General features: G+C 48.1%; 1 protein-coding gene across 1 annotated transcript; it reads right to left on the bottom strand.

Moving 5' to 3' along the window:
* Positions 1 to 261: 261 nt before the first annotated feature.
* On the bottom strand, positions 262 to 7,564 carry LOC125431722 (WW domain-binding protein 2-like). Its single transcript, XM_048494774.1, has 7 exons — positions 7,452 to 7,564; positions 6,847 to 6,955; positions 5,423 to 5,543; positions 4,444 to 4,536; positions 2,921 to 3,007; positions 1,756 to 1,866; positions 262 to 351 (listed from the first exon to the last, which is right to left on the bottom strand). The coding sequence occupies exons 1-7, from the start codon at positions 7,526 to 7,528 to the stop codon at positions 284 to 286; spliced, it is 666 nt and encodes a 221-aa protein (XP_048350731.1). The 5' UTR covers positions 7,529 to 7,564; the 3' UTR covers positions 262 to 283.
* Positions 7,565 to 16,418: the final 8,854 nt, after the last annotated feature.

Genomic DNA, 16,418 nt, shown 5'->3' with positions numbered 1-16,418 from the left:
CAGAGCAGGGAGTCAAACCCGGTTCCTCCAGATTAGAATGCACCTGCTCTTAACCACTACGCCACTGCTGCTCCTATGCCACTAGGGCAGGAGTCTACAACCTGCGGCTCTCCAGATGTTCATGGAGTACAGTTCCCATCAGCCCCTGCCAGCATGGCCAATCGTAGTCCATGAACATCTGGAGAGCCGCAGGTTGCAGACCCCTGCCCTAGGGAATTGCAAAGAAGGGAGAAAGAGGAAAACTATGGTTTCGAGAGAGGTACCTTTCTGCGCTGGTCGGTCCTTAGTCCTGCCTGCCCATTTGATTCTGGATTTGTTGCCTTCTGCAATGGCAGCAGCCCTCTTGGATTTCTAGCAAGTGGAAGGAGAGAAGACACGGGGTGAACACTAGACCAGGCAAGACAGTTTTATTCAATGGGGCTTGAGTGGCAGCCCCCCCCCCCCGGAGTTTTATTTAAATGAGTTGCCTTTTGCCATTCTCAATATGAACTATGAGCTGCTGTGAAGGAAACGGTGACGAGTACTTTAATTAGCGCACTGCTTTTCTCACCGTCTCTTCTCTGCTTGTTTTCATCATCGTTTCTGATCTCGTGTAAGAATGTGTACGACAAATTTTACTCCACAGGTTTACATTCGTCCCTGTGTCAGGGCTACTCATTTACAACTTGAAAACGGATCAGGCTAAACATCCGTCTATGCTACGGCTTAGAGAACACTGTAAACACCAAGAGAAGCATCTATAAAACGCTGTGAGAAGGAACAGAGCCCAGCAACACACTGTAAGATGTGTGCAGCTTTCTTTCAGCTACTTCCCTTCTGTCTTTGGGTCTCTCTCACCCCCATTCACTTCTCTTTCCTCATTCTCCACTGGCTCAGTGGGACAGGGGAGTAGGGTGGCCAGATCCAGTCTGGGAATCTCTTGGAGATTTGAGGGTGAAGATAGGGAGGTCAAGGACCTCAGTGGGGTATGATTCCCCACTCCTCCACCTGAGTGGCAGAGGCTTAACTGGTGAACCGGATGTGTTTCCGCACTCCTGCATTCCTGCTGGGTGACCTTGGGCTAGTCCCAGTTCTCTCTGAACTCTCTCAGCCCCACCTGCTTCCCCAGGTGTCTGTTGTGCGGAGAGGAAGGGAAAGGAGTTTGAAAGCCACCTTGAGTCTCCTTGCAGGAGAGAAAGGTGGGGTATAAATCCAAACTCTTCTTCTCCTCCAAAGCATCCAGGGGAACTTGGTCTTTAACACAAATAAGCCAAAAGTCCCCAGCGTTAAGAAGAAGAAGAGTTTGGATTTATACCCGACCTTTCTCTCCTGCAAGGAGACTCAAGGTGGCTGACAAGCTTCTTTCCCTTCCTCCTTTCCCCGTCATTCCGTGGGATCCTCAGATTCCACCTGCAGCCGGGCATCCCTATGGCAGAGTCGTACCTGGCATATCAGAGGAGCAGGATTCTGAATTGGGTCACGACGAGGAGGTTCATTAATGGTGGCAGGAAGGGGTTTTCTCATCAAGCGCCACATTCCTGGGTCAGGCTTACCAGCATCACCAGAATCCCCTGTGCCATGACAACGTGATTCTCCCCTCCTGCAGTCCGAAGGGGAGGTTCTGACCTGCGTGTTCACAAGCATGTGTGGGGATTGGCCTTTGCCTTGGTCTCCCTCCCTTGCCTTCTCCATGTGCTCTTTGTTCTGATTTTGCTGCCGCTGTCAATGTCGAAAAAGAGGAAAGGGAGTGCCCGATGAGCCGCGTGGCTCACTTACCTGATCCTTGGTTCCCTCGCAGGGGTGTCGCTTGCACTTCAGAATAAGGAGGGGGGAGGTCCGGTGGGCCAGGGTATGGGGGCGGCCACAGTGGGAACGTGTTGAGGGAACCTGTGACCGCAAAAGAAGAAGCTTCTCAGAAACTGGCAGGAAGGAGAAATACATTCAGGATGACCTACTCATAGGTGTCAAACTCGCAGCCCTCCAGATGCTATGGACTACAGTTCCCATCATCCTCTGACAGCATCATGTAGTCCATAACATCTGGAGGGCCGCGAGTATTCCTTTCTCTCTTTCCCCATTCAAATCTTTCTCCTCCTCTGCGAAGCCTTTACGACACCTGGTTCCAGTGAAACCGCTTCGCCTCGGCTCCAAATCTGGTTGGCCATTGTGAAAAAGGATAGATCAATGGGCCGATAAAGTCGTCCACCATCCCCCAATGTTTTTATTCCCAGGAAGTTCACTGTGTTACAACAGGGGTCTCCAACATGTACAACAAGGGTCCTCAATTTGCTGCCGGTGGGCGCCACGGAGCTAACTCCTTTTCTGGCACCTGCCGAGTGTTCTGAGGAAGTGGGTGTGGCCAGGTAGGCTTTTGCCCAGCAAAGCTTCTGATTGGCTGATGGAGAGTTGACTGGCTGGGCAGATTTTTTTAAAAAAAACATGGCTTTGGCAGCAGCTGCCACCTCAGCACAAAGATCTGTCACTGAAATACTGAAGTTAAGCGGTGGCCATAATTTTGTAGCTGGTTCTGTCTCTTGCGGCAGCCATTTTATTGCTGTGCCCTCAGGATCAAAAAGGAGAAGAGTTTGGATTTATATCCCCCCTTTCTCTTCTGCAGGAGACTCAAAGGGGCTGTCAATCTCCTTTCCCTCCCCCCTCACAACAAACACCCTGTGAGGCAGGTGGGGCTGAGAGAGCTCTGTGACGAGCCCAAGGTCACCCAGCTGGCATGTGTTGGAATGCACAAGCTAATCTAGTTCACCAGATAAGCCTCCATAGCTCAAGTGGGGAGTCAAACCCAGTTCTCCAGTTTAGAGTACACCTGCTCTTAACCATTACGCCAAAAAGGTTAGGGAACCCCGTGTTACAGCATCCCTGGTGCAAAGAGAGGCCCGGTGGCATGCAGTACCCTACGGGAAACCATGTTTTTGTGCATACTTACGAGCTGACCGAGGTGCTCCAGGGTGGGCATACGTGTAGATGGAGGCAGTGGGGTATTCCTGGAGATTCCTGCCTTCCCTCAACATGTCTGTTAAGAGGCACAAATGGGAAAATAATATCTTACGTGCAGCGGTGGGATCCAAAATTTTTAGTAACAGGTTCCCATGGTGGTGGGATTCAAACAGTGGCGTAGCGCCAATGGGGCTGGGCGGGGCACGATGGGGGCGTGGCAGGGCATTCCAGGGGCGGGGCATTAATAATTTCTCTGTTACTGTAAAAAATTCTTACTGTAAAAAAAAAGTTCCTAATTTCCAGCTGGTATCTTTCTATCCATAATTTAAACTCATTATAGCAAGTCCTATCGTCTACTGCCGACAGAAACAACTACTTCTCCTCTAAATGACTGCCTGTCAAATACTTAATACTTTCAAATACTTAATTTTGTTTCTAGAAATCAAAGAAGGGATACTTTTCCTTAAACAAGGAACTTTTACCATATTTCCTAAAACATGTTTCTTAAAACAGGCCAACAATAGGGAGAGAATTATCCACGCTTTTTTTTTCTACCTTCACTAAGCAGCCACATAGGAAACAACAGGACTTTATGATTTTTGGACCGAATGGAATTTCTAACGGAAAAGCAGACCCAATTAGTAACCCCCTCTCGGCACACACAAATAATCAGTAACCCACTCTCAGGAACTGGTGAGAACCTGCTGGATCCCACCTCTGCTTACGTGTCAAAATGGGTTTTTTTTTAGTTTCACTTTCTTGTCTTTTTTTTACGACAGCGGGACAGATCGTCTAGTTATCTTTTCCCCACGGCGGCTTTCCACATCACAGTTTTGATGCGTTGTGGGTTGACGTAAGAGACTAAATGGGAATTTGGGGGGGAGTTTTGTGGAAGCCACAAACGACACAAGAGAAATTTAGAAACGTAAGAAATGCGTAAAATATATGTATGGCATTGTATAATGTCAAGGTATTTTATCTTTTAATGCCACAAATATACACAATTTCTTTTAAAACATTAAAAGAAAAGAAAAAGAGAATCCAGACTTCTCTGGTACAAAGGGAGGGTCAATTTTTTTGACACAGATTTCAAGATCGTGAGGGGGTGCCACGTCCCTAGCCCCCGTGATGTGGAAGGGATAACTGTATTGCGGCACTATAGGACAACACAGTGTGCCAGTAAGGAGAAAGATGTAAAAGGCAATAGAAGGTCAGGTCAATATGTTTTTCAGACACATCTTTAAAAACAATCATGCGTATGGTTGTTTAAAACAGTGCAAGGCAGAATACATAAAAACAAAAGTTTTCTACAGTGCATACAATACAACTTTGTGCTCTGTGCACACACAAAGGAACATCACTTATGTGCCAGTACAAAAGTTCTGCGGGAGAGCCGACAGCAGCTCCAGCACTCTCTTCCTCTGGGGCCGCAGGCTTCAATGAACTGAGCTGGTCTTCTGAATGGAACAGAGAAGATCTCTGAAACGAGGAGATCCAGCTAGGTTGACTCACCGGCTTCAGACAGGTCTTTAATCATGCTTAGGCATTCGGTGGCAGCTCCGTGACAGAAGGTTAACTTGAAGGACACCGCTCCCCGTCCAGAAGCTAGAAAGAAGACGAGACAGGAGAACTTAATCCAGGATGAGAGATATCATTGATGCCATGCCTTCCCTCCCCCTCCCCAAATGGGTACATCCTTGGCAACTGCTCTGTCTTCTTGCTTCTTGCTTCTTGCTTCTTGCTTCTTGCTTCTGCTTCTGCTTCTGCTTCTTCTTCTTCTTCTTCTTCTTCTTCTTCTTCTTTTGCAGTGTGCTTTATGGCAGCTGCAGCCTTTGCAGGCAATACCCAGTCGCTGTTTTCCTCAAAGGGATGCGGGTGGAGCCCACGAGACAAGCTGGGATATGGAAAGTTTTTCATTTCATTGCACAGGCTCCCGCTGTGCCTCTACACCAAGAGCAATCCCTGTCTCAGCTAAATAATTTGTTTCCATGTATGACCTTTGGGATGCCTTGTGAAAACGTTACTGCAAGTTGCGAGCCTTGCCTATCACTTTCTAGAAGAGAAGAAGAGAAGAGTTTGGATTTATATCTCCCCTTTCTCTCCTGCAGGAGACTCAAAGGGGCTTACAATCTCCTTGCCCTTCCCCCCTCACAACAAACACCCTGTGAGGTAGGTGGGGTTGAGAGAGCTCCAAGAAGCTGTGACTAGCCCAAGGTCACCCAGCTGGCGTGTGTGGGAGTGTATAGGCTAATCTGAATTCCCCAGATAAGCCTCCACAGCTCAGGCAGCAGAGCTGGGAATCAAACCCGGTTCCTCCAGATTAGAAAAATGAGCTCTTAACCTCCTACGCCACTGCTGCTCCTATGCCACTTTCTAGCCCCCTATTCGGGAAGTGCCTTTTGCATGTTTGTGGACACACACAGCGGGCTGGTTACTCTGCCTTAAGTCTCAGTGAGAAAGGTGGGCAATAAATACATAGATAGATAGATACTCAGGGTTCCTTTGATGCACTGGGGTTTAGAACCAGGCTCATCTTCCAGCAAACAATCTTCAAGAAGCTGGAGTGGGAAACGAATGATGGTCGATCCCTTATCTTTGTGCTGGAATATCATCTAGGAAAAAAACACCAAGAAGGTATTCACCAAATGATGAGAATAGAGTAATTTGGTCAGTTTCTTCTTCAGGAAAGCAAATGAGCCCTCCCACTTAGGTACTACTTCCTTGTTCTTCTCATCCCCAAGGTCACTCTACCCTTCTACCTTCCAACACAGAGCAGGAAGCAGCTATACATTGAAACGTTAAGTTTGGAAAGGTCAGAGGAAAGGCATAACTCTATCCCCCCTTTCCCCCTGCTCTATGCCCAGAGGAAGGCAAAAAACCATCCAGGATTCCTGGGGGGAAATTCCTTTCTGACCCCAAAGTGGTGACTGGCATGACCTTGGGCATACAATGGCCGGCCAATGCAGGAAATTCACAACTATCTTGCCCTTCCACTCTGCCGGTGACCCCTGCTCTGTGTCCAGAGGAAGGTGGAAAAACTCCAGGATCCCTGGCCAGAAAAATTCCTTCCTGACCCCAAAATGAAGAAGAGTTGGATTTATACCCCCCCTTTCTCTCCTGTAGGAGACTCAAAGGGGCTGACAATCTCCTTTCCCTTCCCCCCCCCCCCCAACAAACACCCTGTGAGGTAGGTGGGACTGAGAGAGCTCCGAAGAGCTGTGAGTAGCCCAAGGTCACCCAGCTGGTGTGCGTGGGAGTGCCCAGGCTAATCTGAATTCCCCAGATAAGCTTCTGCAGCTCAGGCGGCAGAGCGGGGAATCAAACCCAGTTCCTCCAGATTAAAGTACACCTGCTCTTACCCACTACACCACTGCTGGCATTATCCTGGGCATGTAAAAAAAAAAGACCACCAACGCTGAGACTCATCCCTTCCGGCCCTCCCTCTCACGATCTGCCTAAGGGCATTGAATCAGCGTGGCTATCGAGTGGCCAGGAACCCTCTGCTTGAAAACCTCTGAAGGACAGCCCGCCACCTCCCGAGTCCGCCGGTTGCGCTGAGGAGCTGCTCTGCCACAACCTTTTTCCTAATGTTCAGCTGAAAAGCTCCTCTCCTCCTCATTCTCTGACCTTGCGCCGTGCAAAATTGGTGCACGTAATTTTTCAAAAGGTGCCTGATGCGTGGAGGGTAAGGCCCTCCTAAGCCACTGCTGCTAGGATGCAAGCTTGCGACTGATGTGCATCTTGGGTTGCCCTAGAGCAGCATGGCAAATTGGCCATGCTGGCAGGGGCTGATGGGAGTTGTAGTCCATAACATCTGGAGTGCCAAAGGTTCGCCACCACGGCCCTAGAGCCAAAAGATGAACCACAGCCATTTATCAATGGCATGTCCTTCCCGCTAAGCTCTAACGCTCTTACTTTGTATTGGGTGAGGTACAGCATCCCTTTCTTGGCGCCCTGGAGCTCTTCTGGAAAATCGGGCCTGTCTTCCAACAGCAGTGAGACCTCGCTGTAGTGAGTGAGAACCCTGCAAACAGAATAGCCGGCAGAGTCACAAGCTCAATAAACGCACCACGAGAGAACCAGAAATCACCAAAGAAACAGACAGAAACAGAATGCCACTCGAACCATTTTGTGACCTTGTGGGTACTTAATTCCTCATTTCAACAGCCCGGCTGTCGAGGCTGAGGAAACACAATATGCTCAAAGGCAGGTAGTCATGCTGCTCTGTAGTGGAAGAGCGAGGTTGCCATTAAGATTTCCAGTGTAGAAGTTTTCAGATACAAAGTTCTCTTCCTTGGTCTCTCAGTTTTGACTCTCTAAAGCACAGGTGTCAAACTCGCGGCCCTCCAGATGTTATGGACTACAGTTCCCACCATCCCCTGCCAGCATTGTGCTGGCAGGGGATGATGGGAACTGTAGTCCATAACATCTGGAGGGCCGCGAGTTTGACACCTGTGCCTAAAGCTTGTAACCTGGAGATCTCACTAGTCTGTCGGGTGCCTTGAAGTCTCCTTGCTTACCTTTCTTCAGAACTGTTGGCCGACCTGGAGAACTGGTATCTCATCACCTCCATGGTGAGAGGCGCTCCTCTGAGCATCTGAAGTGTGCTTCAGCTGAGGAGCACTGGAGGCTGGAGGTTGGGGGAGGAGTGAGCTGTGCAAGTACCTCTGTGATGTCAACCGATGAGGTAACAGCACGGGCTCTGACTCGAAAGTGGGTCTCCTGGAAGCCCCTCGAGTCCAGCCTGCCCGACCTCTCCTGAGGGAAGGAGGCACACCTTGGTTCCTGGTGGCCTGGCTCCGGTGCTGAACAGGTAATATTTCTGAAATGCAGTCAAATGAATAAACAAGGTATCAGTGGCCAAGATATGACACTGCAGAAGACAGGGCAGTTTCAGGAATCTTTGAGTCAGAACAGAGGTGACAGCAGGATGCTGAGCCCTTTTTCTCAAGCACATAGAAGAAGAAGAAGAAGAAGAAGAAGAAGAAGAAGAAGAAGAAGAAGAAGAAGAAGAAGAAGAAGAAGGAGAAGAAGAAGAAGAAGAAGAAGAAGAAGAAGAAGAAGAAGAAGAAGAAGAAGAAGAAGAAGAAGAATTGGATTTAAATTCCCCCTTTTCTCTCCTGTAAGGAGACTCAAAGGGGCTTACAATCTCCTCCTCCCGCCCCCCACCCCCCACAACAACAAACACCCTGTGAAGTGGGTAGGGCTGAGAGAGCGCCTAAGAACTGTGACTAGCCCAAGGTCACCCAGCTGGCCTGTGTTGGGAGTGCACGAGCTAATCTGGTTCCCCAGATAAGCCTCCACAGCTCAAGTGGCAGGGTGGGGCATCAAACCCGGTTCTCCAGATTAGAGAGCGACCTGCTTTTAACCACTACGCCACACGGGTGTGGTAGGCCAGTCTCCATGCGAGGAAGAAAGGAGAGCCCCGGAAATTCTGGCAGATCTGCTTGGGACTGTGGTGTCGGAGAAGGCGCTGTGCTTTCTGTCAGTCACCACCTTCCAAACATGCACAGGTGCCAGCCAGGTCTGAGGCAAGGGCTTGAGGAGATGGGGGCACAGCTTGCTCCTGGCGTCTCCAGCCTACTGCCATCCTCCCCATTCGCTCACCCTTCTTCAGGTGGGATTCACTTCACCTGTGGGTCAAAGTAGCGGCCCGATGGAACGTCTCCACCTCCTAAGATATTACACATTTATGGCGTCCCCCTTTCTCACCCCTATCCCGCCCACCAGAATTTAAGGCAGGTGAGAACTCGAAAGCAAAGGCAACCATGGAGCCAGCTGAAAGACACACTGACAGAAGTCACTTTCAGCTGTCTGGTGCCAGCTCTGATGCTAAAGTCCAGAGAAGCACATCTGCTTGGGGTCATCGAACGTGAGAAGGCAAGGAATTAGAGCAGGGGTCTGCAACCTGTGGCTCTCCAGATGTTCATGGACTACAAATCCCATTAGCCCCTGCCACTTGGCTGGCAGCCCCTGCCAATTGGCCATGCTGGCAGGGGCTGATGGGAATTGTAGTCCATGAACATCTGGAGAGCTGCAGGTTGCAGACCCCTGAATTAGAGGGTCTGTGTAACGTGCTCAAAGGTTAGCTGGGTAGCGCCCAAAGGCGGTCTTACCTGTGGCTGTGGAATCTTCTCCCCAGACAAGTTCGCTCAACGTAGTCTTCTCTGCCACTGAGATGCCCCCCTCCCCTTCCCCGATGCTCTGAATAATGCAGAGCTCCAATTGGTTGCATTTATTTCATTTATTCATTTCATATGATTTCTACCCTGCCTTCTCCCGGCCAGGCAGGGCTGAGGGAGGCTTCCAACCATAACAATGACAATATTTTCCACTATAAATATAAGATTAATCCACTTCTGGTGTCACGTTATTTTACTGGGAATAAACACAGACGTTTGGCTCTCAACTGTTGATCGGGAGTCTGTTCTGGATAACTGACTCCCGTTCGCCTGTTTTCGGGGCTGTATCGCCCGGGGGGGCGTATGGGGTCAAATGTTCCTGGACTGTGGTCATTTAGTCACGTGGGGGGGGGGCGGAAAATTGCCCGCCCCCACACCCCCTTCCCTGCCCTGATGACCTGGTGAAAAAAAAAGTTGTTTGGTCGTAGGTGGGGAAGGGTGACCGCCAATACTGGGGTCGGGGTAGAAAACTCAGATTTTGCACCGGGCTGTATTTTCCCTAGCTATGCCTCTGCCTGTTTTCATAGGATTTATAGCCTCCTTGGAGCCTATTTTGGTTGATCAAAAAGTTTCAATAAGCCCCCAGGGAGAGAAAAGCAGCACACGAAGATCAAAATAATAATATGCAATGTTTAAAAACACACATTTTGCACTTCTTATTTCTCATTTACCTGCAGAATAACTTCCACCGTTCTCAGCGGGGTCGGCTCTGGCCTGTGATCTTGCGAAAACAAACACACACAAAAAGGACCGCTGCGTGTATTAACTTGGTTTATTTGACACGCAACTTGCAAAATTGCCGAGATATCAAACGTTTTCCTCATCAGCTACAACATCGCCACTATGTACAAAAGGTATCATCCATAAACGACACATATAAAAATACAAGTATGCGTTACATATATACAGTACAATGTGCAAAACGTGGCAAATCAACGTATGGAATTGATTTCAGGGGGGGGAGGTGCAAACCGCAAATACAAAGGCATCATGGTTTCGTTATACAAAAGGCAATGCACCGGGGGAGAGGGGGAATGCTTCGGTTGCCTGAAATATTTCTCTTTCACTTCGAGCGTCAAACACAGAGGCCTGTACTGATCGAGACCTGCCTTCTCCTTTTCATAACGTGAGATGCTGAGACGGTAATTGTGGCTACGAAAAGGAGAACAGGAAATCCGAGTCGCAGCGGGGGCTTTTTCTACCACAAGCCACACAAAGAAGAAGAAGAGGAGGAGTTTGGATTTATATCCCCTTTCTCTCCTGCAGGAGACTCAAAGGGGCTTACAATCTCCTTGCCCTTCTCCCCTCACAACAAACACCCTGTGAGGTAGGTGGGGCTGAGAGAGCTCCGAGAAGCTGTGACTAGCCCAAGGTCACCCAGCTGGCGTGTGTGGGAGTGCACAGGCTAATTTGAATTCCCCAGATAAGCCTCCACAGCTCAGGCGGCAGAGCTGGGAATCAAACCCGGTTCCTCCAGATTAGATACACGAGCTCTTAACCTCCTACGCCACTGGAAATATTAGCGACAAAGAAGGAAAGAGGTCTTGCTAGCAGAGGAGATCTGCGTCAGTTTCTTAGTGAGGTTTCAGACGTGACAAAAAGAGAATCGGCTTCACTGAGACACCGAAACAAAAGGGAGATAGCTGTATTTTCAGCTTTCAAAACAGACTTTTAAGTTGAGATTACCTGAAGGGGTTTCTGTTATTTTTGAACAGGTTAAAACTGGGTGGGGGTACACCTGGGCAACGCTTTGGTTTCTGCAGTTGGGTTTTGCTGCTCATTTTAAGGCTCTGGATTTTTTTTTTTAAAGTGTCACATGCAACAAGTTATTTAAAATGCTGGTAGTGCGGTTCGTATTAGCAAGCTTTTACAAGTCATAATTTCAAGTCTCTGATTTTGCTGGTGGCATGGCTTAGTTATATTAGATTTTTAGGCCAATACACTGGTGAAGGTATATTCCGTGCTCAGCTGCCGGCAACACAGAACCGAACGGCTGCTTCATCTTCTTGCAAGAGTCAAAGTGCAGTTAAGGAAAAAAAACAAAACGGTTTGCATTTGTCAAAATGGTTCTGTTTTGTATGACACTGTAAAACATGTTGCAGCTTAAAAACCCACAATCAAGATCAAATGGGTTTGGTTGTTGATAAAAATGCCGGCTTCCTGCCCTCCCTTTTCACATTTTGCAAATCCACATCCACAGTTTTGAAACGAAACGAACGTTCGCAATGACGATCTGTTTGGAAGACAAAGCCGCAGCCCGGTTTTGCGTTCCAAAACATAAAAACTTAACGCCGCCAGACATTAGCATCCCCACGTTAAGAGGGGTTCTTCTCAAGAGATGTGGAACCAGTTTCCGTATTCCAGTTCTAAAAGAACTTAAAAAGCAAAACAAAGGTTGCTACTACTATGTAATGCCAACATCACGTGCCGGCGGTTTCCAACCTGCTCAATAATTAGCGAATGATCCAGGCCAACGCTAGGCCCCTTTAAGCTTTATGCTTAACTTTGTCTGGATCATACCTGCGATGAGCCCAATAAATGTGCATCAAACATCAGTTAGCCTCTCAATGCGTTTTTTCAGCAGGACGCTACTTTCTTAAAGTATTCTATGGTCCTGTGCTTTGGGTAGCTCTAGAGCTACGTGCACTAGATATCCTTCTCTAAAACTTATTATTAACAAAACTGGAAATATTAGCGACAAGGTACACACACTCCAGAGCGGTCTCCCAGAATGCAATGGGAATAGCTGGGGACTCTTCCTGATTAAGTGGTTCACACAGGGCAGCTTTGGGCACCGATGTCTGTTGGCAAACCTGCAAATTCCATCGATAAATGCCTACCGACCGGACCTCTGTGCAAATATGCAAGGCGAAACCCTAAGGCGTTTACTCAGAAGCAAGTCCCACTGAACACATTCCAAAGTAGGAAGATGCATCTTGCCCGGCTGCTGAGCGAAGTGTGTCTGATAGATTTTTTTTTTTAAAGGAGATTGGTGATAAAAAATTATTCCTATGCTGTCCTATACTCAGCTTCAAAAGGCCCTGATATGCGAGCCCTCTCTGCAGATTGGCGGGGTCATTCACAGAAGCTTCGCCCATTGAGCACACTGGTTTCAATGGGTTGAGAAGGACCCTTCTCTAAGCCCGCTGGGCTCTGGCATCAGGAGTAAATCACCTGCACGGATAGATCTTTGCCCACCAAACTCACAACGAGGAGCTGGCGGTTCATTGACTTCGCGGCAAAGCAGCACGCACATTTATCCTGACCGATACACTTCCAAGTTTTCAACAGGAGCCAAAGAACAACGGCTTCTGAGCCTCGTCCATCGGGTAACAGATAAAGCAGCGTGTTTTATTGGACCAGCTGGACGCGTATGAATACAAAAGCTTCAAATACAAATGTGCTTTTTAAAAAACCCAAAATTGGCCCAACAAAATAAATCCCTTTACCTGTTTCAATCCTCAGGGAACAGGTCGGAAAAATGGCTTGCAGAAACTGGTCAGATATTGAAATCTTTGCGTGCTGCTTCCCAGATGACATTTTGGATCTACACCTGACATGTAATGGGCGGATAAGATGTGTCTACGAACAGATGCTTCACATCGGTGGGAAAGTCGCGACTGTTTCTCTGATGCGTGCAGTGTGATAGAGTTCTATACGCCACAGAATGATTCAAAACATGATTACTTGGAAGAAACGGCACTGTTCCATCTGTTCCTAACTTCTTCGTGAGCGTGTTTGGGACTGCAACCACACTGCAAGCTTACACTCAATTCATCCAGAAAAGACCAGGGCTTGATTTACGCTTACTGAAGCGACCATCTCAAGAGCAGCGCAGTTTGGGAATCTGGAACTCGTGTTTCCAGGGAAACAAGAGTTTCAAAATGCACCTTCCAGATGGCTGTATTGGAGATCCTTAAATGCCTCCCGTCATTTAAAACAAATTGAGCTGCTCCCGTGAATTGAAACAGTCAAAATAAGAGGCGAACGCGTAAATTGGCAGGCAGAGCCTATCTTAGCAAGGAGGTCATGCTCGGTATGGCTGCACGTCACTACGGCTCTTGGGCTGAAAGAAAGACGAGCAGTGAAAGCCACAAAACCAACTGATTGCAAAGAGGAAGGTTTAAAAAGTCTTACAAAAATAGTCATTGTGCACAAAATTTTACCCAAGCGATTAAAAAGACACACCAAAAAACAACCTTCTCACAAGTACAGGCCCACACAGGTGTGGTAACTAGTGTACAACGGGGTGGCACATTTCAGAGCGCAGGATCCAAGACCAACCCTCACAGAGTCCGTTCCACCATAAAGGTCTATTTCTGAAATGCACAGGAATACCACACAGTCTTGTCTTGAGAAAATAAATACCGTCAGTTACAAACGTGTCATCATCCCTTCAGGCTGTGAATGGAGAAAAGCAGCTCTGCGGCGATTTTCAAACACCTGGCGGGATTTTACTGGGAGGACGACTTTTCTGGGGGTTGCGCGTACTCCTTTGGCTTGGTTCATACACTAAGCGTGAAGGTTATTTTGAGGCAGCACAGCACCCACGCAACGCCACTGACTCAAAGCTACTATTTACACGCGCTTCTGCCTGTTGGCCAAGAGCAGCCTAAGGTCGCATTGTGGCACTAAGAAGACCAAAACCCTTACAGACTCTCTGACTGAACTGGGCGTGCTGTCAATCCAGGAAGATGGAAAATCGCCCTGAGGAAGTATGGGGTTGCCTACAAAAAGTATCAATCTCTCAATAGATGCAACGTGCACAATCACTACAGAAACAAACGCGCTGCATCAACCGCTTATTATTATCAGTATTGCAACAAACATTAAAGTGCAAACAGTGAAATAAAGTGCAAAAGTCAACTGTGCAAAATTCTCATACAATTCTATACGATATAGCACACAAATTACAATAGCAGCTCTTGGGTGTCGTCTTCAAACAGTCCTCATAAATTGTCAATCCATATACATATAGGACACAGTCTCTTGAAGACTATCAACCGACTTCAACGTGCTGCATTCCCTGTAATCCGTCAAACTGACTTCCTGTACGTCTGGTAGATATGCAGACTGGTCTTAGCCAAGTCCGATAGACACAAATTAACGGATTGCGCTATTGTAGCCGTTTTCGATTCACATGTGAGAATATCACCTTGAAGGATTATCCCAACGAAGACTGACGAATCTAAATCATAATCTGAGGAAGATTGAATCGAAAACGGCTACAATAGCGCAATCTGTTTGAAGACGACACCCAAGAGCTGCTATTGTAATTTATGTGCTATATCGTACAGAATTGTATGAGAATTTTTGCACAGTTGATTTTTGCACTTTACTTCACTGTTTGCACTTTAATGTTTGTTGGAATACTGATAATAATAAGCGGTCGATGCAGCGCGTTTGTTTCTGTAGTGGTTGCCTACAAAAACTCACGGCTGCAAGGAAACCAGTTGCCCCTCCTCAACAGGGTCCAATGGCCCTTTTCCAGCCTGCCCCCTGGCCGTAGGCTGGGATCCAAAGGAAAGAGGGGCAAGGCAAATTGCAATTTATATCCAGACTGACAGTTCTGTCTACTCAAACACTGCTAACTGTGCAGTGTGATTTCCTCTCTCCCTCCCCCCCCCACCCCCCATGGCAGCCCTAACCCTAAATACACCTGAAATCCCACTCAGGGGATTCCCCTGTCTCCCAGGAACAGGGTTTCAGGGCAATTTTGAGCAGTTGCAAAAGAAGAAAGGAAGGAAGATTGCACTATGCTGGCTGAGGTCCTTGGGCTTGTAGGAATACCTCTTTGGGTTCCAGGCTTACGCATGAGCGATCTACAGGTCCCACTGGTGCAAGAGACAAGCTTTCTTTGATTTATAGGCTGCCCTTTCCCCTTCAACAGGCTTAGGGTGGCTCACAACGTTATACAGCATACCACAAGAAGTAAACTAGCATACAGATGTGCGGAATTTAAACCTCTTAACGTGTTTCCCATGATACTTCTGTGTGTGTAGTACCGGAATCCAAATGTTCGTGTGTATGCGAGAAAAACCATGTCCCTCAGCACCTCACAAGACTGTTGGAGGCCAACCGAGCAGGGGGGTGACGCTCAAGATAAGCGTTCTCTCTGAGAAAAGGTGAAACCAGCTTTCCTATTCTCCCTTCAACAATCCCAACACAGCAGTGCTAAGCCAAGAGCCAACGGAAACTAAATGCACAAAATACTAATCGCTGGTTGGGGTGGGTTTCCCCTCTGTGATCCACCTCTGAAGATGCCAGCCACAGATGCAGGCAAAACGTTAGGAACAAAATCTACCAGACCACAGCCACACAGCCCGGAAAACCCACCACAACCAGTTGAATCCGGCCGTGAAAGCCTTCGACAATACACTAATCGTTGGGTTTGCAGGTAAATGCAGAATGCCTCTCACCTCATCATTTGAAAGCATCAAGAAAAGGTGGCATCAAGAAATTCTACCAATGTGGGTCACAAGTTACACTTCTTTTTTGGGGTGTGTGTGTGTGTGTAAAGCTACCCTGATGTTAATGACATTTCCTGTTAACTTTAAAGTTCAGTTTTGGACATCGCAGTTTAAGAAGGATGTCGACAAGCTGGATCATGTCCAGAGGGGAGCAGTGAAGATTGTGAGGGGTCTGGACACCAAGTCCCACGAGGAAAGGCTGAAGGAACTGGCTATGTATAGCCTGAAGAGGAAGCGACTGAGAGGTGATAAGACAGTTGGGGTGCTGTGTGGTTTCCGGGCTGTACGGCCGTGTTCTAGCAGCATTCTCTCCTGACGTTTCGCCTGCATCTGTGGCTGGCATCTTCAGAGGATCTGAGGATCTGAAGATCCTCTGAAGATGCCAGCCACAGATGCAGGTGAGACGTCAGGAGAGAATGCTGCTAGAACACGGCCGTACAGCCCGGAAACCACACAGCACCCCAGTGATTCCGGCCGTGAAAGCCTTCGACAATACATCGATAAGACAGTTGTCTTCAAGTCTCTGAAGGGCTGTCGTATGAAGGATGGAGCAGAGCGGTTTTCTGTTAGGCCAGAGCCAACAGGTTGGAATTAAAGCGAAAGGGTTTTCGGCAAAACGTTAAGAAGAACTTCCAGACAGTCAGTGGGGTCCTTGGTGGGACAGGCCAATTGGGAGGTAGGGGATTTTCCTTTGGAGGTTTTTAAGCAGGAGTTTGAGGCCCTCTGACAGAAGGGCAGGTTACATGCAAACTCAGGCACATCCTGAGAGGGAGGGCAGAAAGGGATAAGTCATTCCTCGATTCCTGTGGCCGTTTCTTACATGCTCAGTCAGGGT

Source organism: Sphaerodactylus townsendi, linkage group LG04 (genome assembly GCF_021028975.2).
Source record: "Sphaerodactylus townsendi isolate TG3544 linkage group LG04, MPM_Stown_v2.3, whole genome shotgun sequence".
Classification (NCBI taxonomy): Eukaryota; Metazoa; Chordata; class Lepidosauria; order Squamata; family Sphaerodactylidae; genus Sphaerodactylus; species Sphaerodactylus townsendi.
This window is presented reverse-complemented; position numbering and strand designations above follow the sequence as displayed.

Excerpts from the sequence above, each read along its gene's own strand:
- LOC125431722 (XM_048494774.1), bottom strand. The coding sequence starts at position 7,528 with ATGCTCAGAGGAGCGCCTCTCACCATGGAGGTGATGAGATACCAGTTC. Across the intron at positions 5,544-6,846 it reads TGTACCTCACCCAATACAAA|ATGATATTCCAGCACAAAGA; the intron begins GTAAGAGCGTTA and ends TTTTTTTCCTAG. Across the intron at positions 4,537-5,422 it reads GTGCATCAAAGGAACCCTGA|CTTCTGGACGGGGAGCGGTG; the intron begins GTATCTATCTAT and ends TCTTCTTTCTAG.